Source organism: Larimichthys crocea, chromosome XXI, assembly GCF_000972845.2.
Source record: "Larimichthys crocea isolate SSNF chromosome XXI, L_crocea_2.0, whole genome shotgun sequence".
Classification (NCBI taxonomy): Eukaryota; Metazoa; Chordata; class Actinopteri; family Sciaenidae; genus Larimichthys; species Larimichthys crocea.
In genome coordinates this window covers 12,549,924-12,572,657 of record NC_040031.1, presented here as the reverse complement: position 1 = coordinate 12,572,657, position 22,734 = coordinate 12,549,924, and the positions used below count along the sequence as shown (strand labels likewise).

The 22,734-nt window shown below is 42.9% G+C and overlaps 1 protein-coding gene across 2 annotated transcripts in view; it reads right to left on the bottom strand.

Moving 5' to 3' along the window:
* Window positions 1–22,734, bottom strand: part of LOC104933862 (A disintegrin and metalloproteinase with thrombospondin motifs 20) — a 78,959-nt gene that overhangs the window by 44,522 nt on the left and 11,703 nt on the right. For both annotated transcript variants that reach the window (XM_019272658.2, XM_010749396.3), the window contains exons 4-11: window positions 19,623–19,867; window positions 17,158–17,241; window positions 16,318–16,442; window positions 16,191–16,231; window positions 15,749–15,854; window positions 12,310–12,456; window positions 8,900–9,041; window positions 8,349–8,453 (exon numbers count right to left, since the gene is read on the bottom strand). In XM_019272658.2, the coding sequence (XP_019128203.2) occupies window positions 8,349–8,453; window positions 8,900–9,041; window positions 12,310–12,456; window positions 15,749–15,854; window positions 16,191–16,231; window positions 16,318–16,442; window positions 17,158–17,241; window positions 19,623–19,867 (995 nt within the window). The remainder of the gene's footprint in view (window positions 1–8,348; window positions 8,454–8,899; window positions 9,042–12,309; window positions 12,457–15,748; window positions 15,855–16,190; window positions 16,232–16,317; window positions 16,443–17,157; window positions 17,242–19,622; window positions 19,868–22,734) is intronic.

The following is a 22,734-nucleotide window of genomic DNA, read 5'->3' as shown; positions in this document are numbered from 1 at the left end:
GGGAACTGTCAAACACAAGGCGAACTGTCTGTCAGAGAGGACCAAAGCCTGTGTAAGCCTCTGAGGCATTCCACTCCCCCCACTGGCACCCTGTGTTTACAACCGTTTTGTTTGGCTTGAAAAGGTGATGTGGGTGAAAAGAAGAAAGAAGGGAAGAGGGGGGGTAGGAAAAAAACATCTGTGTGAGATGATGTATGTGTGTGTCTATGTGTGTGTGTGTGTGTGTGTGTGCACATGTGTGAATGTGTGTCAAGTGTGAGAGTGATTGCTCAGAGTCTAGAGGCATCTGGGGGCCACGCTCAATTCCAATTAGCCTCTCTTTCTGAAGTGCACAAACACACACCCTTGGAAAACGATGGGGTGAAAGGCAAAGCTCAAACAAGCATTACGGACACCGGCAGGCCCTTTCCTAGAAAGATTGTCAAAATTTGTCCCTCAGTTGGGAATGTGGTGAGACATTTGAAGGTCTTGTGAGAGAAACCTGTCCAGCTGTGACTAGCATGTGTTTCAAATTAGGAATTTCACAAAGACACACGCTGACTCACCAACTCATACCAGTCCAGGACATGTGCATATGTGCATACACATATATCACATGCATTCATTTTGAAACATACGCACAATAAGCAGGGGAAAACACGCACCTTTACCCCTTCATGTTCAAATCACATGCCAAACAAATGAAACAAAGTTTAACCAGCTCAGCCACAGACAGAGGAGTCACCAGCCTGCTAACCTGCACAAGTGGGAATAGTATCTAAGGACGGCAGCATCTGCTCTGAGCTCCTCAGCTGGCTGGTTTGGAAGTAAGCGCCCTGTAATTGCCAGGAAACTGTTGCAGAGAGCACCTCATTTCTGAACCCAAGCCATACATCACTGCAAGAATGAGAAGGCAGAGGACTGATTTAAAAAGCCCTTTCATTTTAACACGGCCATTTCCAAAAGGAATCAGCTTTCATGTTGTGCAGTCTTTCTCGTGGCTCTTGGTTCAGAGTTCACTTTGGCCTAAGGGTAGGCAATCTGACGATTTTAGATCAAGATCGTGATCGTACGGCATCCAGAATCTACTTTTGAGGCAAATATTTGATGGTGAGTAACAATAAGGGTACATTAATTAAAACTTCAAATGAACCTCATGTTGTAATCGCATTTAGAAACCTGCCTATTTTCTTTAATTCAATAGTGGTGCAAATGGAAAAAGTCTGTTTGTGTGTGTCTTTTTCCTCTCTTCAATGGAGATTAAAACTTAATGCAATCCCAAAACATCTAGAGTTACCTGTTAAAATACACTGCAGGCATCACTCACTGTTATATTTCTATTAAGTTGACCTGGAAGTGAGCGTGTCAACAGAGAGCCCATGAAGCTATTACAGCAGTGATGGATTCTCTGCAGAGCTCTCTTTGGGCAGGCAGGAGAATGGAAATAAGTCAAATGACAGTTGTTATTACAGACTGGTTTCCTCTGTTTAATTTGATGCATTTTTTCACTGTTACTTCCATATTTCCTCTTTCCTATGTGTTGAAAGGACGTGAAGACAAGAGACGACATGATGCAACCGTGACCCCAACCAACCTCTCTTCTCACAGTTTTCTTCTCACTTTGTTTCCTATCGTCTTTTTTTTTCCGCTGTGTGTGATCCCTCCTTCCCCCCACATGTTTCCAAGAAGTGTAAGGGTTGTCATTAGAGTGAATGAGTAGTTTGGTCCTATCAGCTGTTCCATTCACGTGCACTTCACACAGACACTTTTACTGTCAGTCTTTCTCACTTATTATCATCTCTGTAAACTTATGTCTACATGTGTCATCCAACTCTGCTGCCCTACAGAGATTTTTAGCCTCTTTTAGTTACTTATTTGTTTTTGCATTATTTATTTGGCCACTTGGAGGCACACACTAAGCTGAAAACATATATTTATATAATTTCATGTCTTGTGTATTATGTATTCACTCTTTTAACTCTGTTAGGAGCTCCACTATGTTCACCTGCTAATCGCTAACCTTGTCAGTCTGCCATTTGGTGTCAGGTGCTGGAAGTGTCCCAGTGGGAGACAGTGAGAGCAGTAACATCAGGCCCAAACAATGACTTAGAAGAAAAGACACTCTAGAGCTGAGAAAACTGCTAAGTCAGGTGAAGGTTTTCTGCCACCCCCCTTCACATTATGCGCAGTTCGTCATTCTGATGATACAATGACTTTTTATGGAGAAATGTTTTTAGTTTTTTTCTACTGATATGAACTTTTTGATGGACAGTAAACCTTTGAGAACTGTAGCTGCTGTTAGCTACTGTAATTAGTTATCACTTAGATAGCCGTGCTGCTTGGATGGTGAGTTTAGAGTGCTAGTGTTTAAAGTCCATGTAAAGTAAGAAGAAATATGTGTTCTGAGTTTGTCATACCAGAGAAGGACGTGTTATTTAGCACTCAGCCAAATTTGAATGATTAAAAATTTTGACAAGTTTATGAAATTAGGTGTCAAAATTAGGTAAAAATTAGTATTCTCAGCTTCGGGACTGTGGGGGCGTGTCCACTGAATACACTGAAGCCACGCCCACTCGTGGGAGCAGTCAAACAGCCATTTTTAAAATGACTGAAACGTGTCAGATGAGTTCAGAAAATGACATGACTAACTTTGAAACACTCTGAGCAAGATGAATTAATCTCTATTTCTCTGGGTGCAGGGGTGTGCTCAGGGTGGCTTCAGCGTGTCATCGAGTCACCCTTTGGGACCGCCTCCTAGACTGAAAACTCCACATTTCAGTAAGTTATCTTTTTAGCAACTATTTTCCAACATATTTAATGTATTTTGAAAGAAATCTCTTTCACATTCACATCTTTTAAACTAATACCACAGGTGCTTTGGACAGTCGGGAAGAGTAGGTTTAGCTACTTGACTTGCTAGTTGTTAATAATAAGTAATCATACAAAAAAGCACACGTACAGCTGTCCATATTTTCAGAAAAAAATAAAGTTCTGGTGAACTCACTCATCTAAACAGCAGATTAAGCTGAGATAGTTGTTGGGAAAGCTAAAGACAGACATTTTCTCAGGACTTGGTGGAGCTTAGAAATCATTGCACTGGGCAATTATTTGCTAATGTTAGCCATAACAATTTACTATATCGGATTTTCAGCTTTCCTGTTATTTTGTAATTACAAAATTACACCTTCTGCCAATTTCCAATGAATATATCAGCTTTCACACAATCATTTCATTTTACTGTGATGCTATACATTTTTGACACCACACCGTAATCATGCAATCATCTCGTCCTTCTGCACAGGCACCAAAGTAAGCTCCACTCACTGGCTACCGGACACAGTAATTCCATCAGCAAACTACGTGAATGCTAAAACAACAATCCTCTTGTTAGCCCAAATCCACAGATATGTCTGCGATGATGGCAAATCAAACTGGCAACATCCTACAAATATCCAGAGATTAGCTGAGAGTGACACTGATACCAGTCTCGCAATCCCAAGCTCGAGTACAGACACATGCACACACACACACACACACACGTACACAAAACACACACCGTCCCAGCATCGTACGACAAGTCTGTCAAGCTGCCAGGGAGCTCCAGCCAACACTCACCGCCTCTGCCAACAGACTCCATTCTGCCCTGGCTTCACTTTTCAAGACCTCACTATCTCACTGTAATTGGCTGAAACCAGAGCAGGTCGTCATTCTTTTCTTGAGGAATGTTCTGGAAATCAAAAACAACTTCCCATTTATTCACTTATACTAACCACTCAATTAAGCCCCTATTAAGAGAATCTGGAAAAGCTTTTCGGGGCTTTACACTTACAGAAAGAAAAGCTCAGCGAGAACTCATTCTATTGAATGAAATCAAAAACATTCAAATATTTCGTTTGTCATTTTGCATCAAATTCCACCCCGAAAAAAACTTTCAGCCAAGACCACATTCAAGGTGACAATAAAAGAAACAAAGCTCAGAACAATGAGAACTTTGACAACAAAACACCACAGTTTTTTTTTCTCTCTGCCACCCATTGAGCCATGACGTGGTGAGAAGCACCACAGGGATCTTCAAATAGTGGGGATGTGGATACAGGGCCAAATGGTCCCTGGCTTGAGCTTGACAGGCGCTTATTGACCATGCTGGCTGGCCCCTAATCTATACACACACACACACACACACACATCTGCAAGTGTGCGTGTGCTTATACTCACATGCAATTAACTCTGCAAGCATATAAATGCATGTATGCACACACAATCAAAACACACGCAAGCACACACACACACACACACACACACACACACACACACACACACACACACACACACAGACGAACAGGCAGGATCCTTTTGAAGAGTGAGAGGGACCGAAAAGGGGGTGGAGGAGGAGGAGTAAGGGAGAAAGAGCAGGAGAAGGGAGGATGGAGGACGGAGGGGAGGGAGGGTGGTGGCGGTATTTATAGACAACAAGTGATGGGATGCCCTCGTTAGTGCACGGCCCACTGGGCCAGATGACAGACACGCCGGCAAGAGGTTATGTGACCACATTACTCACTCCGGCGCCCTGTAAGAGGGCCCGTTGAGCAACGAGAGGGAGCAAGGCGGGGAGGGAGGGAGGGAGGGCAGCACAAGTGGAGAAGCAAAGAGAGTAGGAGGAGAAGAAGGGAACAGAGGGGGAGAAAACTACCCATGAACCTTTCAGTGCCCAGTGCCCTAATTCAACTAAGCTGTATACAAACAAACTTTTTTCTTTTTTTTTTCAGTTGGAGGACGTGCCTCTCTCCCACTTTTTGGCCACTGACCTCAATTACCCAATGCGGTCACTCCTTTGTTTTGTATCCCGACAGAACAAAATCTCTATCCAGACCATGCGGGCACAAGAGGTGGCGACTAACCCTCCAGAAAATGTACTTTTTCCACGAGAGATGACGTTTCCCATGTAATCGTTTAGAATGACATGGCAGGCTTTGGTCTAATGATAGGCTATGCAAGAGCTCTTCAAAGGGAAGCTGTGGTTACTAAGACAATATCTGCTGTTAGTCGTCCCCCCCAAAGAGGCCTTAGTTGTAATCCTCCAGATTTGACCCCCCCCCCTCGCCCCACACATACACCTCTCAAGGCTCTGCAGACACCTCAGAGTCAGGAGCTCAATCCTAGACCTGAACTCATGACTTTGTAGAAAGAGGTGAGAAGGTGTAACAGATGCAGTACATTAAGAATGTCTGAGAAAAAGAGAGAGACGCCAATGCAAGAGAGGCACCACAAGATACAAAAGGAAAAAACAGCACAGTACCGACACAAGAGAATCACGAAGAATCATCTGGGTTTGCAGATTATCAGACTTTTTTGCGGCTGGCATAAAGATGAACACAAACACACCATAGCAAAATACCACATAAAAGAGCTCTTGTACGGGCAGGTGAGCGCTGGTGCAGGGTCCCCCTCTCTTTCAACTCATGCTACTTCAAACGGCCTCCTGCATGGAGATGAAACCAGGACCATCGGCACTACAAACAAAGGTGGTGCCTCTACTCAAAACGCACAAAGAAATGAAGGAGAATTGTTCATATAGAAAACAACCACTATAAGATCCCATACGAGTGTTTTGCTGGATGTCTGCTGGTTGGTCCACCACTTTGGTTCAGACTGTTGGATGAACCAACAAGAGATTTGGTACAGACATTAATGGCCTGGTGGCTACGTAATGGTTTTTGACTTTTGGGATAAATATTTTGCCAGTTATTGGATTGGATTTCCATAAAATTGAATACAGACATTTGTGCTCCCAACAGAAATCAAACATTTAGTGATTCATTTGTCCTTAACCTTCTGGTAGCACTATCTTCAGGTCCTTCAGGTTAGTTTGTCCAATACTTTTAGTTTATGACCGAATAAATGCAAAGCTGAACTCTGTACTCGGATCTATGGCGTCACTTCGTGGCTAGCAGACTTTGTTTAGGTGTGAAATCAGCAGACATTTAGACGGCCCCGATAAAAATGTGACTGAAACTGTGGCTGAAAGTGATTGTGAAGTGATTACATTTCCGTACCTCTTAAACAGTCACATCTCTAACTAATTTAACCTGGTTTTAACCTTCATGTTTAGTTTTTTTTTCTGAGCTGCAAACTATCAAGTCAGTGTTTACAGGCTACCAATGAAGACCAGACATCTATTGTAATCAGCTCGAGTTGGGTTAAAGGTTTGTAGCTTATTAAAGCAAACCACTCAGTGTGATTAAACAAACACCATGTCTCCTCCACATAAAGGCTGAGACCGGTATGGGAACTGCAATCCCAGGACAATTACTGTTTAGTCTGGTTGTTGTAGTTGGATTAAGATGTTAGCTATCCCCTGTTAACCTCTCCTCACTTAGACAGAGCTGATCCAGGACCTAACATGGTGAGGAGGGAGGTGAAGCCACATGAAAGGATATACGGGATATGGGCCCACACTGCAAAAGACTCCTGGAGGGCAGAAGGTTAAGGAGAGAAGAGAACCTTTCCTTCTCATTCCCTCTCTTTCTCTCTCTCTCATGCATGTTCCGAATGCTAAACACCAGCCCACCACATCCTCATCCCCCTGTACCTCCTCCTCACTCTCCTCTCCCGCCTCTCCCGCACTGCAGAATCACTGATGTGGGGTCTTTTGTGAGCGCACTGGCTGGCCTCAGCCTAGGCTCTGTTACGGCCTGACCACTGACCCACTCACCCGCCTTTTAAAGAGGTTTTAGGGTCATGGGTTCACAACAAGGTGACTCAACTGTGAACGACGGGCGGCATCCTCTTTCAAAGGACCCACGTCTTCACCTTTCCCTCTCAAGACTTTCTCTCCCTCTTTTTTCTTTCCTCTTTCTCACTTTCTCCTTCTTCTCCCCCCTCCTCCCCTGCAGGACTCCTTTCCATGTATCCTCAGTGACTGACCCGCCGTCTCAGCCCTAATTAGCATAGCATCCCAGAGCGAGGAGAACATGAAGGCTAATGGGGGTTGGGGCCCCGTAACAACACTGAGGGTACAGCTTCAAGTTTCCAACTAGGCACATCACCTGACTACATTTACATGGGTTTCTGCAACCAGAATGCAGGCAGGAGAGTAATGGATGGTAAATTATTCCTTTTTGTTAGAGGAGGAAGTGAACTAGAAGGGGAAAAAGGCATCGGGATTCAAAGCAGCACTGCGTGGAAGGTTTGGCTTGTGTCAGTAATGTTTTGTCGAGGATGTAATGAGGCCAGCTTTAACAACGACGCTGACGAGGGAACAGAAGAAGTACATTCAGGGGTGAATTCAGAAAGAACGGATTGTGAATGAACCCTGAACTCAGCACCGCTTGCGACCACATTTCAATTTCTCACTCACAGAACATACGTGATATGATATCACACTGCAAACACAGCGATAAAGTTTTGCATCTGAGTGCAATTTGCATCTGTAAACAAGATAAGTTAGAAACTTCATATATACCTGGATTAAGTATGGTCAGCAGCAGTGTCTGTCCAGTAATATACACTCTTAAGGTGTACTAATTATCCATTAACTCTCCCTGCTCTTTTATTTGTTTCTACTTACAAGACGTCTGTCGTTTCTTTAGTGTTTTGTCAGACTGACTGTTATTTTGGGTGCTTTAACTGAGCACTCTCCGCCATGCTGTCTGGGCGTATGGAAAGAGAGAGAGAGCTGCTAATAATTTGAACTCAAACTGCATGTGGCTATTAGTGAAGGTGTTTGAGAATTGGACTATTTTGAGGCTTATTTGCATAGAAAGGGACCAATTTTGCACCAGATATTTGCATACTTTGCATAGAAAGGGACCAATTTTGCACCAGATATTTGCATACTGCCTAATTTAAAATTGTCCAAATAGCACTAGAACACAGCATGAATCAAAGTTAATTTTCTTTTTTTTAAAGCTAACAATTCATTCTTTTTTTCCTATCCTGTTTTAAGTACAATATAGATAATTCAGTGCGTCAATCCAATGGCAAACTACCCTCAAAAAAAGAGGATATGGGGTTTCTTGTAAGTGAAAGATGCATTTCATCCCACCACAAATATAGTTATTAATGATAAGTGTTGTAATTATTGACCTAAATTCAATAGACAGTAGATTAGTCACTATTTGTTTTGCACTTTTAACCTTACAAAGGAACCGACAGTTCATTCTCCATCGAACATCATTATTATATTATTTTAAGAGTTGTTACAAAGCTGCACTGAGACCCACGCTCCCAAAGTGACAGGCCTTGAGCATCATCTATAGCCCAACAAGTGTCGGTCTGCTCACAAGGGCTGTATACATTTGTATTAAAGGGAATCAAACTCATATCATCTCTTGTTTCAGCAACATAGATCCACATGTGCACCAACTTACCATTCCGTGTCCACAATCAGTCCCATCAGCCAGTGGCATGTGCTGTGTGCGACATCCTTTATGGTCCCCCTCTGCACTTGTACACCACAGCCTCTTGCACTGTTTCTGTTGGGCAATAGGATGAGCAATAGCAATTAATCACCGTGACTGAATATGAAAAGAGCTTATCTACAACGTGAGAACACTCTACAAGCTTTCAACACGCAAAATACCCCATTTATTCAGTGGTGTTTGTCTTTGTCGGGCTGAGCTCTTTGCCTCCCATATTTCCTTTCTTCTTTTGGGAGTAGAACGCATGTGATTGCAGATTGAAATATGTTTGTTATTAATATTTCACATTCCAGACATGAGCAACGTGTCTTAGCCAGCATCCGTTTTTAATTATAAGCCAGGCATTCAACAACAGATTGAGTTAAACCCGCCTCTTTGTATGCAGCCATCCCTGGATACTGCAGGAATCACACAATTAACTGACTACAGTCTCATACTCTTTCCCTATATGGATTATCGCTCTGCTTTAAAAGTCTGTCCTTTCATAAAAAACAACTCACCATGTAAGGGCAAATTTGGGAACCGGGTCCAAACATCAGTTCACACTGTCTGTTGGCATTGTAGATTTGACCAGGCAGGAGTGTGGGGAGTTCGTACGTCCTGCTGACAGGCTCATCAAGGAGGCACTCCCCGTAGCCGGTGCTAAAAAGCAATGCGAATGTAGAACGTACAGTAAATGAAACAGCACAAAAGTGTGTTTACACACACACACACACAAGGCAAACTTTCATGTATACGCATTTTCAGGATAATCCAGCATTTTCTGACCCCAAAAAAGTATCAACATGTGTCATCGTCTTTCATAAAAGCAAAGTAAACGTTTCTATGTCATTGTCTGTGATCATCCTCAGATGTGTTTTCCCCTGTGGGTGGTCTGTAAAGTTACCTAACAGAAGAGACTGATACCACTTCCCCTCAATGGCCTGTTAGTAAATGCTGTCACTGTGAAACTGGAGTCAGGCGCCACAGACTGAATAAAACAGCATTTTGATACAGACTGAAAAGGATCAGCGCGCTGACCACATTTTTATCTGAGGCGTAATTCTCCGCACTGAAGGAAAACAGGAGAATTTTGGACTCGTAAAGCACCTTGATTGAGTTACATAAATCTGTGCCAGCGCCAGCATTGCACTATAATGACAGATTGTGCTGTATGTCAGCCACACCCTGAGCGAAGACACAGTAACAGACAACAAAAGCACAGCTGGACTGAATGTAGCATATAAAATCACCAGCCTTTACGTTTTTTTGAAAAGACGCCAGTCAAACATGATAGCAGAGCGAGCCGAGCCTCAAAGGATCTTCCTCTTTCTTGTTTAGTTTTGAAAAAGGAAACTGGCGGATGAGACATGTATGGATGTGTAATTACAAAACATGTCTGCGTCGCTCTGACAAATTTAATCCGGGATTGAGCCGCTAAAAACACCTGCTCCATACAGCACCACCTGATGTGACAGGCCAATAATTACACAGGATTATCCTGAGTTACCGTCACGTTGTTTCTTTCCCCTTTCATTTCCAGCCAAAATGTAAGGAACTGTAGCGAAGCAGCGCTGGGTGGCGGGGGGCGGCGGGGGTGATTGCATAAGAAGAATAAGCCAGCAGTGGAAGATACTGTGAATGAAAACTATAGAGCAGCCTGTCAAGGAATCATACAGACAGTCCCATATTACAGCAGTGTCTTTCAGCAGTTGGTCATCTGTCTAATCTGTGTTCTGGAATCTAATGGAATTATTATTAAGAACAAGACAGACGGAGGGAGAAGGGGTCAGCGTGGTCATTTTTTAAATGAAACGCCTCCTTTTTTTTTTTTTAAGAATATCAGCTGTGTGGATTCGAGACAATGAGGCCATTCCTCTCTGGCACCAGAAGTGAATCCACACCTGGCAGTTATTGGGGAAACTTGAAAGTTTATTTATAAGATGACTTTTTCTTTTTTTTTTCTTCTTCTTTTTTTTTACAAAGCTGGCTGTTGTGCGCTTGTCATAAGAGACTAAACAATAATCGTTTCCATGTACGTCGTAATGGGTTTCCCTCGGCGCGCAGTGCAAGAAGTCTACTCGTATGTCAGGCTGATGTTTTTTGCAGAGGATTGAATGACACAGAGCATCACTGTACACCGTTTGATCAAACGGCGGCGAGTAAACTGCAGCGATGCTGTCATGTGAGAGTTTTATCTTTGACAGCATGTACTGATTACTGTACATGGAGATATAGAACAATTTAATGACAGAGGTTTAGCTGAATTTGGAGCAACGCGCGGTACGTAAAGATTCATCTTGATTTTATAAAAAAAAAAAAAAAAAATGACAAGAAAGTATTTAAGAATGATTTCACATGGGAGTTTTTTCAGAGTGCCTGCTGTTAGAGTGGTTAGGCTAATTTTCGAGGTGTGTAATGGAAAATGATAGGGCTCACCCACTGCTAATGATTATGTGGTTTCAACACCAAAAGAGAACACAACAATTAGTGGGTGGCAACAATCAAAGATTTGCATTTTACTTTTATATTTGGATTTTGAGGTTTTTTAAATGAAACTGCACAGTGCCAGACAGGGAATGAATGGTTGCTTTATGTAGCGGTTGACACATAATAACACCGTAACAACAGCAGGACAGCTTTTCATCGGCTTTCAGGTGCCGGAGTTCAGTGCACATTATTACAATAACAGTGAGATAAAGGGGGGGAGGAGGAGGAGGAGGAGGGGAATCCTTTTGCCTTTTGAAAAAGGGGACGTTTGAGAGGTGGCACAGCCTTTTTTGTTTTTTTAAACTGGTAGGAGAGTGGTGCAGATTGAATTTGCTCTTCAGGGAGAATGGGCAGTCAAAACACTGACGTACTTGACCAGGTCAGTTTGCTGAGCAGGCGTAGTACTGTTGAAGTGCTAGTTTGAATCAATGCTCCTCATTGTTGGCTGGAGACGGATTTCAAAAGCACTTGGACTACACTCTCAAGGGTCTTTCCCACCACTGCAGCTCCCACACTGCAATGCTGCTTCACTGTGTTCATACCTGTATTGTTTCTTATAATATATCCCATATGGTTAACAAATGTTGAAGTTTTATCACGAATGCGTTTGACAGTACCATCATGCACTTGCCTGCTTTTGTGCAGTAATCAGCCACACATACACACACACACACACACACACACGCACACACACACACACACACACACAGAGAAACCTAACACAGCTGACATGAACGTTCCAACCACTCAATGTTGAGGTCATCGCTGGCTGGAAACTATGTAAAGCACAACCTTAAAACTCCATACGAGGCATCCTCTAACAGTGCACTCTCGAGACGCATCTGGTCAACAAGGCCGTCCTTTGTGAAGGCCTCCACAATTAACAGAGGAAAAGAGGCAAAGATTAAAGGGTCATGTCCAGGGAAGATCTAATTATAACTGACATTTCCCATCTTAAAGGGAAGTCTTTCACCAGGATCAGTGACCACGGCGCAGGCAGAAGTTGCTGAATGAGCCGTTGCCCTGTACTACAGGTTTTTGCTGTAGAAAGCAGACCTAGTGACTGGGTTACTGTTTCGCCAGCATCCTGAGAGCAAGGCTCTGTCTGAGCGGAGAGACTGAGGGGCTGTGAAATATCCATCGCTCAGGTCAGCCGAGGAAGACCCCCGGATTCAAACAGGAAATACTCTTTCAACACCAGGCAATAACAACCCTGCACAGTTTACATTGCGCTGACCTGTCTACAGAGCGCTCCGAGACACGTAGAAGCAGATTGTTTAGCCGGCCACGTCACAACAAGTAAAAGTTAATGGCGCACTTAAAACGGTGATGTGATAATATCAGATTTGAAAAGAAATGGAGAAGCATCGTTTTTCGCGAGGGAGGGAGTTTAATTTGATAATAAATCAGTTCAAAACTGGAAAGGAGAACTGGTACCTACTCTAAAAACTCTGTGATGTACTTGCGGCTGCACTTGGACCACGACCAGGGATTGGTATCATAGTTGAGGGTGGGAGCCATGACATGATACTGGTGTTTCATGCCCGCTTCCCGACACTTTGGGTTGTCATCATGAGGCATGTTGAACCTGCAGAGGGAGGAAAAAAAAATGAAAACGGAGAGGAGAGGAGAGGTTAGAGATGAAGAGAGGGATATTTGGAACACACACAAAGTGATTATCAGCTACTTAGTCATAGCAAGGAGGATAAATGTCACAAGATTTACATTCAGCCATTTTTAACAGAGAGATCAGCCAACACCATCCCTGTGGGCCACCAACACACGGATGCAGCCAGACAGACATCTGTGAGTAATACCGATCACCTTTCTCTCTCTTTATTTATGTCCCGCTTTGCTGGTTCTCACAAATGTTTACAGAAAAGCCATGAAAGGCTTCAATTAAAACCGTAGGCGGTGCAACATTTTATTCAAAATATCATTCTTTGTCAATCGTCTTCAACATCGTGGCCAACATGACGGTGAGAACTATCTCAAGGGTCATCACTTCCTCCTCGTGTCCATCGTGTATTTAATCATTTAAGACATCTGAGATGTTCAATATTGCACTGTAGTAAAAAAGAAAAAAAAACATTTCACATTTGAGAAGCTGCAAATGTTTGGCATGTTTGCTTAATAAATGATGATCATCGATGAATTATTTCAGCGTCAGTCACAATAAACAAGAGTCTTCACAGAAGAGCAGCTGCAGAAAATGAAGTACACAGCGTGGCATCTGCAAATTAATGAATTCATCCAGGCTGTCTGCTGTTGGCAGTCTCATAAAGCAAGTTTTCTTGATCAAGTCCAGAATAGTGTAGTCGAGTGCGGATGTCCTGTGTTGTGCTGCGGTTTGGTGTGTAGCCACAAATACATGTGGCGCATGCACCAATGCTTGCACACATATACATACACACACAGGAACCCATGCAGCTGTATGATGTCTTGAGATGTTTACAACAGGATGTGGGCCAGCGCTGAGCCCTGGACTGTGGCTGAGGGGTCAATCCATACAGCCACATAAACAAGACCTAGCATGGCTGGCATGAGGCCCACCCTACAGGGGCCGAGGGCCCGGAGGCAAACATCCAGGGAATAATTACAGTAAGCCTCCGGCACAGTAATGAGCTCGGCACACACAAATCGAGATGTTGGCTGATGCTGACAAATCAAACGTGGCTCAAATGTTTGTTTTTTTGCGAATTATTCAGTCACTTGTGATGGTGCACAGGTGCATCGGAGCAATGCAGACAATGACAAAGAAGTTTAAAATAAAAATGAAGAGCTTGACTCTTTGCCTTAACCCTCCAAACATACTTATTATCGTGATGGGGATTTGTGACAGGCTCCAAACAAATTGCGCTATTAACACTTCATGATGATTTACTTAAAACAGATCTGAATGGCACAAATGAGGATACTGGCCTGAGATGAGAAGCTTTTAGCGTAATTGAGTTGTAAATCGTTAAGTTTTATGGCTTTTCTGTTTGGCAACTTCCAGGGACAAATCAATAACAGAATCAATTCCAGTGGTAGAGTACGACAACTCCAGCACTTAATCATGAGCATCCAGACTAAAATGTGATTACTTAAAAAGTCCGCTCAGTCTCCTCAAAACAAAGTGCATTTTTTTTTACTTTGCGTGTCATTTTCCGACAAGACAAAAACAGATTTCTGCGCCAAAATGCCAGAAAATAACTATAAGAGCAAGAATGGTATGGAACGACATGGTTGTGAATTCCTGCCGACTGGCTGTACATAAATAAGAGCCGAGGCAAAACGCCGCTGTCTGCAGGAAAAGCCTTCATCAGCTCGGTGATAGCAGAGGGAATGGATTGCTACATTATTAGTGGATTATGTATTTTTACCTCCTTCTAAATTTAGCGCACCACAAAAGAAACCATCTTTGACAATCCGTGTAATTCTATCCACTTAGCTGGCTTGTTAAGTTTACGTATGATCAAGGATGTCTATGATCAGCGAAGCCTTTCATATTTCTGAAGATGTTTCAAAAAAAAAAAAAAAAAAAAGGAAGTGTCTTCACCAGCCGCAGACTCGAATGTCATATCAAAATGTCAGGGCTCTTTATTCGTGAGCCAAGACATCCGAAGTGTTGGCATTGTCTAATGACAAACTTGGTTATGTGTGTCACCTTTGAACAGCTATCAAGTGACGCCACCTCGCCTGAAAATCCCCATGATGGGTATTAGTAATCACACGTCCTCGCAGTCATCTGAGAAAGGCCTCCTATCCATTAGCCTAAATCTTTCTTTAATCTGCAATACTCTTGAGTGGCTCCCACTACCTGACACTGGCTTTCCCAGAGCACTAAACACTCTTGAGAGCTCACGTCTGTGAACGCAGCGATTAACCACGCCAAGAGGCAGAGCCAACTGGGCCTCCAGCTGCTTGAACTTTAGTATAAACAGATCCACCAGGATGCAAAGGGGAAGGGGAAGAGGTGCGGAGGGGGGCTGCGTAGACTCATCCATCTGGCTGCTCTTCGACCAAAAATGTGTGAGCGGGACAGAGGTGGTAGAGGAATATCTTTCATTCTTAACCTATGGCTCACAAGCTCACATGACACTGGCCTACACAAGCGGACCAGAAAGGAAATCTCTCACTCATTTTCATTTGTTCTTTGCAGGAAAGAACAAGGATGGAAAAAAAGGGACAAATGCCTCATCTTTCTTAAAAACCATACGCAAAAGTGAGCTCGTAGAGATGGAAAAGAAGATGGAAGAAGAACCGGTGTGTTAAATGTCAGATCTAAGGTGACCAGTCCTTCTTAAATCATTTTGCTTGATAGATTTCTGGAAACTGCCCCCGATAAGAAAAAGTGTTGTTGTGCAGACGGGCGTGTTGAGATAACACTGCCATCCCTTGCCAGCAGACAAGTTACATGATACTGTGACATCATCAGGTGTTTTATCAGACTTTGGGGCTGATATAAAATCAAATAAAAAGCTTCTGGGAACGAACAAGCTCCCGAACACCAAAACAGAAAATTCAGCCTTGCACTGTCTGATAAAGTTCGATGTGCCACTTTCACAAAGTCTACACAGCTGAATTGTGTGTCATAGCTTTGTCTTGAGAGAGAGAGTGGTGAGCTCAGGAGAGATTCAGGCTCTCTGTTCAAATCTATGACACGCACTTCAGCTGTATAGTGAGGTATTATACGCCGGTGTGTTATTAAAAGTCAAGTTTTTCACCTTGTTATGCTTTGCACCTGTGTCTGCTGCAGCCTACGTCTCTTGATAAGAGGGCTTTTGTTGGTCAAAGCTGCCTGTGATGGGGTGAGATAGAGTGTGTGTGTGTGTGCATGTTGGCGTCAGGGTGGTGGTGGTGGTGGGGTTTGCTACAAGTGCTATGCTGCAACTTACACATGGCCCAGCTCATGAGCGATGGTGAAGGAGGCACTAATTCCATTTTCCTCACTGATGGAGCAGCTCCGGTACTGATCACACATAGTCCCCAGCTCTGCAAGCCCTACAAGGGTCATGTACACACACAGATGCACATAAACACATTACAGACACAACTATTCATAAACAAAAAAAAACCCTGTTGCATGAGTGTTAAAGGCGATTAAACCATCAAAACTTTCCATAAGAGAGAGATTAGCACTGTCACCGACTCCCTCCTGCCCGCCTCCCTCCTCCCCTTTCTACCACTCTGCTCTGTCACTATAATATTATTAGCTGACAGCTTGCCATAAACTCATTACTGCACAGTTTATGAGCTGTGGTTAACAGAGTGGAAAGTTAATTGAAACAGACTTGAGGTGGAGGTATTTTTTTTGCAAAGAGAAAGGTGGAAGTTTACCTAACGTGTCGCATTTATCTTTCGCACGGCAGATGTCTTCCCTGAAAAAGACAAACAAACAAAAATAAAGCATGATATGATGTTTGAATTTTTTTTTTCTTGAGAAACTCTTTTCAACCGTGCGTACCTGGTGATGAGGAGCGCTGTGTCGTGATGGGAAGGATGACTGTCATCCTGGACGTTCTGGGTCTGCTGCCAGACGCAGAAGTTGTGGAGAGTGGTGGCGGCATTGAAGCTCACTGTGGGCCCTTCCTGTTTGGATGAAACAGCATTGGGGATGTGACCAAGAAGCCAAGTGTGTGCAGGGTGTAGTAGAGATCTTGTTTTAAAAGGTTATTTAACCCGTCCTCCACCAATAGTTGTACATTTCAGGTAGAGGAGAGAACATTTGTTTCATACCAAACGGCGTTCCTTGATATTCATATGTGGGTCACTTTGAAGGGTATAACAGGGAGTACCATTTGGAAACTTTAAGAAACAACCACTTATCTAGCATTAGAAAGCCACAATCTTACATAAAGTAACTTGCATAATGCCATTAGGTTGGCTGGCCCGTTGACAGAGAAAATGATCCCCTTTGACTAGAACAGCTAAAGGAGTTTCCAGGTGATTTCTAACTGTATTCGATCGTTGATTTGAGTTAGATTTCTACATTAATTGACCCATTCAATAGCCTAATGTCTGGTTTGGCAAACACTGGAATTTAATTTAATTTAACAATCGGTTACTTTGACAAAACAAAGCACAGCGAGCCTCTTCAGTCATCTTTCATTTGCAGGTGGCTGGCTGCCTCACTATAGTATCGTTTGCTTTTCATGAAAACCTCTTGAGACTTGAGACTGACAAGGCAGGCAGTGTCCTTTCAAACAGGCCTCACAGAGTAAAAGGCCAGGTCAGGGACACCTGCACTGATGTAAGAAATATTAGAAACCTGGATACAGGTAACATTCAAGGCCCCCATGCTCACCTGTTCATTGTGTACGACGACCAGCTTGACGATCATGATGTTGATGAGGTTTCCTACACTGGGGTCCTTGTACACTGCTGCTACCTGTAACAAAGACAAAACACACAGACAAAAAATGCAAACCTCCACTAACCTGAACCAGAGCACAGATATATTATGGACAGTATAAAAACTACGTCTACTGACTCAGTACTTGAGAATGAGAAAATCCTGCTTTTTTGGTTAAGCTCCACAGGGTCTAATCAAAACAGCAACAGTTCAAGTCCAAAGAAACTACAACAACAAAAAAGTCTTCTTCAGGGTAAGTTTAATCAACAGGGTATTAAAACCAATTACAATTCCCCCCACAGACCTTTGCAACGAAAACTAAAACCTGGACCCAGCAGCAACAAATGTGAAACTTCAGCAAAGCTGGAGCTCAGAGCTCAGCAAAACATTCCCTCTGTAGCATTTTCCCCTCCACTTCTCTCCTCTTGCTTTTCTCGTGCACCCCTGTCACGGTCGGCCAGCAGCCTCCTAAGGCCGTGTGCAGCCTCCTGACAGGAACTCATTAGTCCACTATAAACATTTAGCTTGTCTTAGCCCAGGGGAGGGAGGGAGGGGGGAGGTAGATGTGGTCTGGGCCAGTCCAGAGTGGGCAAAGGCAAGGGGAGCCTGTCTTCACAGTCCAACTGTGACACAGGACACTGTTCTGCTAATGTATGTTATTGTACGATCAGTGCGGGAACCAGAAGTGAGGGTGGGGCGGCTGTGGGGGGGCTGACTCTGGAGCATCACTGCAGTGTCTCACACAGCAAGTTAGCTGAAAACAAGCTCTGAGGGTACAAAGAAATGTCAACAGACCATAGCTGTAATGGTTCTGGCAGTGTTTGGGGTTAAATAGCATGAAGAGCGGTTTCAATTGTTCTATTACACGTGGTGTTTTTAAGGATTCTGATCATCTCCACACAACATATCAGATTTTAGGCACAAAAAAACTCACTTTAGCAGCCTTGAACGTCAGAAAATAGTAACCATATTACATATAATATACTATATGATGCCAATATTTGCAAACTTCACCTAAATCTATACTATATGATGCCAATATTTGCAAACTTCACCTAAATCAGACAAATTTCTCTGTCATGCTTAAAGATTTCTGTCATATTTTGGCTGTTTTGGTTAACTTGTAGTAAGTAAGTGTGTGTGTCTGCACCGCTTCATACGTGGTAAATAAAAAATGCCCTGGCACATTTAACATTGACTGTACCCTCACTGCCTTACTTACTTAAGGATAACACTCCACTGACAATCATTACTCCTTCGTAAGTTAAAGAGTGTTTTAAAACATTGAGTGTGTCACACCGCCGAGAGAAAGAGTAAGGTACACGCAGTTCAGCACAATTGATAACCTATCCTGCTTTGACACGCAGACTTCCCCAACACTTTTACTCTAATATATACGGAGACAGTAAATCACAGTGTTACTGGCTTGATTAGAGGCCAGCAGCACTCCCAGTCAGATATGGGCTCTCGTAAAAAAAAAAAGAAAAAAAAAAAAGAGGTTGAGTTGCTGAGTCAGGATCTCACCAATTAACTGGTCCACTTTTGTTGAAGCAGCAGCTAGTGTAGTTAGGGTCACGACAGGGTTTACAACCGAAATGTCAAACAGTAACATCTGAGTTGAAACCTGGTCTGAGGGGTAGTGGGGGCGGGTGGTGGGTGGTGGGGGTTTGTTTCACGTTTTCAAGGCTTTGTTGACCAAAATTACGAACGTTGCCTTATGCCATGGAGATAGTTCAGGCTTGATTCGCTCCAGGTTTTCAGGTGTCTGCGATTTCAGCCGCCACAATTAAGCTGAACAGCGCTCACTGTTTTAAGAGAGACAATTTCTCGAGAATGTAGGTCCAATAAAAACTGTGCACCGTGTTCTGATTATCCACAGTAACAAAAAAAAAAAATAATAAATAATGTATTTAGCCCTGTTGTGTTTAAAATGTCAAATATTTGTGGTGAAAAAACTCCAAATCTTTCACGTCAGGTTCAAATCCGGTGAGCTGGACAGATGAAAATCTTTTTTTGCTTATTAGCCATGTTGCACCATCTGTTTTTCTTTAACCCTCCTCCGCTGGTGTATAATAAACTGCTCCAGAAAAGGCAGGATGCATCTCTTGAATAAACTGTGAACATATTTTCCTGTTAGCGACAAAACTGGCTCGCACCAGCTGGGAAGTAACTGACAGTTGGCCGGCCAGCTGAAGTAAGCCTTGAACTATTAGTTTTTAGATTATAAATCTTGTAAGCTTCAAGAAAGACGTATTAATTTTGCTTTGCAAAACTATCTGCATGGCAAATATGGGTCGATAGACCTAAAGTATTCACCTTTAATCTAAAAACAACTACCAAACCATCTAATCATAGTGAACAGCTGTTGCATAGAAAAAAAACAAAATAATAATTTTTAGAAACATTGTTTTACTTACTACTGACATGATTGTTAGGATGTAGTGCTCTAGGTTGCGTCCATGGTGACGAGCCATTTTGGCGTCTGCCGTCACCATCAGCTCGACGTAGCGAGGGTAGGAGAGGAAGCGCTTACGTCTGCGCGGGGATCGGGGCTCTGTGCCGGCGTCATAAATGTGTCGATCGTCTATCGTGACTCTGAGAGAATCCAGCTCCTCACCCATATTTCCTCTGCTCTCATACGCAACTGACCTCTTGGAGTCCCCTGTTTTTTAGAGAGAGAGAAACATGGTAAGTGATGATGTGCAGAGGAGATTATGTTTGGAAGTAATATCATGATCATGGATTATCAAATTACGTCCTACTTACTACTACTTTATGTTATAAAGGCATTTCATGAGCGAGCTACAGTTTAAGGGGTAAGGATTTTAGCTTAGCTGAATTCCAATGACATAACAGAAGGACGCTGGACTTTCAATGGCAAAAAAAACAGCATCAATGCACATATGCACAAAGAGACACAGGGTCAGTGGTGAGCTTCGAGAAAGAGAGTTCTTTGAGTAGAAGAGAGAAAATCCCATGACGACATTTTACCGAATCCTAGGGGGGTATGCAGTCTGCAAGGGGATATAAAAATCCTCAAATTATCCCAGTATATAGTATGAACATTACATGAAATGTGCTGAAAGGCAACAACTGAAATATATGGCAGATTGAAACCATTCCATTTATAGGTTCGAGGTGACCGAGGGGGGAAAAAGAGAAGCAGGACGTCAGCCATATACTGTGCATACTCAAGCGGCATTCTCTCAGCTGAACTGCACGTGTTGAGCTGGCTATGAGTGATAGATTCCTTCTCCATGACAGAGTGAAGTTAAAAGAGGGCGACGGAGGGAGAGAGACGCCGGACTTGGAAAGTACGAGGAGCTTGTTTCATTGGAGGAGAGGAAAAGAAAAATCTGCAAAGGTTAAGGTCGAGGCAGATTTAATTACACGTACATGTATGACTGTCCATGTCTCCAGGGGTGTTTCGCCAAAGACTAAGAGGGGGGAAGGGTTTCTAGTATCCACACGGGCAAGATCCAAATCACTCAAAAAAAGGGGGTATATAAGATATATAAGTGATGGATCTCTTTCAGATCATCTATCAAGTTAATGAGGAGCACATCGAAGATTGTTTGTTATGGACTTTTTCTGCTGAAACTGGCCATCTGAGGACTGAAATACAGGCCAAATTTGCAGTGATGCATAGCCACATATGATACTATGAATGTAGAAAGATTGCTTGCAGTAGCTTCTGCCATCTCTCAGCTAGGAGAAGATGAATTTAAGTAACCACTGACTAGACAAAGTGCCACAGAAATGTAGCAGGAGTGATGAGTACATCATTCAGCGTCATAACTCAAAGACATTTTTGCTCCGGGGTTTTGCAAACATGACAAATGATGTGACTCAATTCATGTAAAACACTATTTATTTTTCTAATCCATAGTGTCTCGTTACTTTTACACAATGCACACATTAGAAAACAAAACTACTGGCACATGAATTAAACATGAAATGACATTCAATGAACATTATATGAATGTTACAAGCCGAGCATAGTTTAGAGTCCGTCATCCTAAACAACCTCCTCAACTTTGGATAACCCGACTATAGTGAAGAGCTTCATTGTCTTCTCGACACTCAGTCTTTCCAGTCATACAGAGAGAGAGATTGTGTGTAACTGTTAGGTCAGAGAAAAGCAACAAAAAAAAGAGGAAAGAAAACTCGTTCGAGTTCTCCGAGATTATTCAAGCGATGCCCCCAGTGGGCACGCGAGGTGGAGCGTGACTCCCTGGCACAATGGCACACAGCTCTTGCCGCCGTGAGGCCCAGCCCCATGCCAGCGTTAGCGTCCAAGTCAGCGCCAAGCCCGTTTGTGCCCGCGCACACAGCCTGGGCAGCTGGGCCAGAACAGAGCTTTGTGTTTTCCAGGAAAAAATCTCTCTGAGGCCAAGCCCACTACACTAAACCCCCTTAAACAGACTCATCACTGCAGACAGTCTGACATCAAAGGGATTATCAAAGCACAGAAGAGTATCTACATCTACAGAATCTGGTGTTAAGTCTCAGTGCAAACTGAGGTGAGATGAAAAAAGAGAAGAGAAGAAGAGGAGGAGGGGGTGAAAATATGGTCTGTTATAATAGCCTCTGAATCAGTCTTGATTAGCCACACACAACCTTTCCCAAATCTCCTTAGGTACAAATCCCCCTCCCACTAGGTATCGAGCTGTTACTTACACCATGAGGAGACAGACACACACATCAGCGTCTCTTCTACATCTTCATCTTTGGATTTTTACATGTTGAACTTGATTTCCATCGACATCTAAATGCGATAGATTCCATTTGTTTTCACACTAAGCAAAAAATTTCATGAGCTTGAGCCTATAAAACAGAGTTCCAGCGGTTTTTCATAACAGAGAATAATAAAAAACGAGCCCAGCACGGCATGAGTGTAAGCATTTATAAATGTTGTAATTCGGTTGGCTCCAGTACGCACAAAGACAAAACAGACCCACACCACACACACTTTTATGCTCTAGCGCCTACTTGACTTGTAAACTTGTAAAAAATCTTCTTATCGCGTTGCCAAAAGATAATCAAACACAACAGATAACATAAACAATGTTTATCTACTCACTCAATAACATGTTTAATTGCAGTACCCCACACGCATTATGACTTATATAACACGTTCATACAGATTTGAAGATTTCAGATGGATTTGAATGGGTCCATATGTTTACACTCCATTCATAGACATTAAGGTATGGAAGCATTTTGAGTCTATTCATATCCATTCAGACTGTCCAGTAGGTTTAATTTAGATCAAAGAGTTGCTCTTTGACTCCCCTTCAGTTCTCTTTCAAAAGTATCAATGCCAAGAGCCCAACAATAGAGAACACACATTTCATTGTTGAACTAATTAACATTCTTTTACAATGGCTTGCTGAGAGTTAAAGCGCCCTATTCCCCGGGTGCCAATTAAATAGACAGTATACGTTACATTGAGTATAGGTAGTGCCCCGGTTCTATACAAGGTCAGACACTCTGGTTACTTTATTTTAACTGACAGCTCAACTCAAG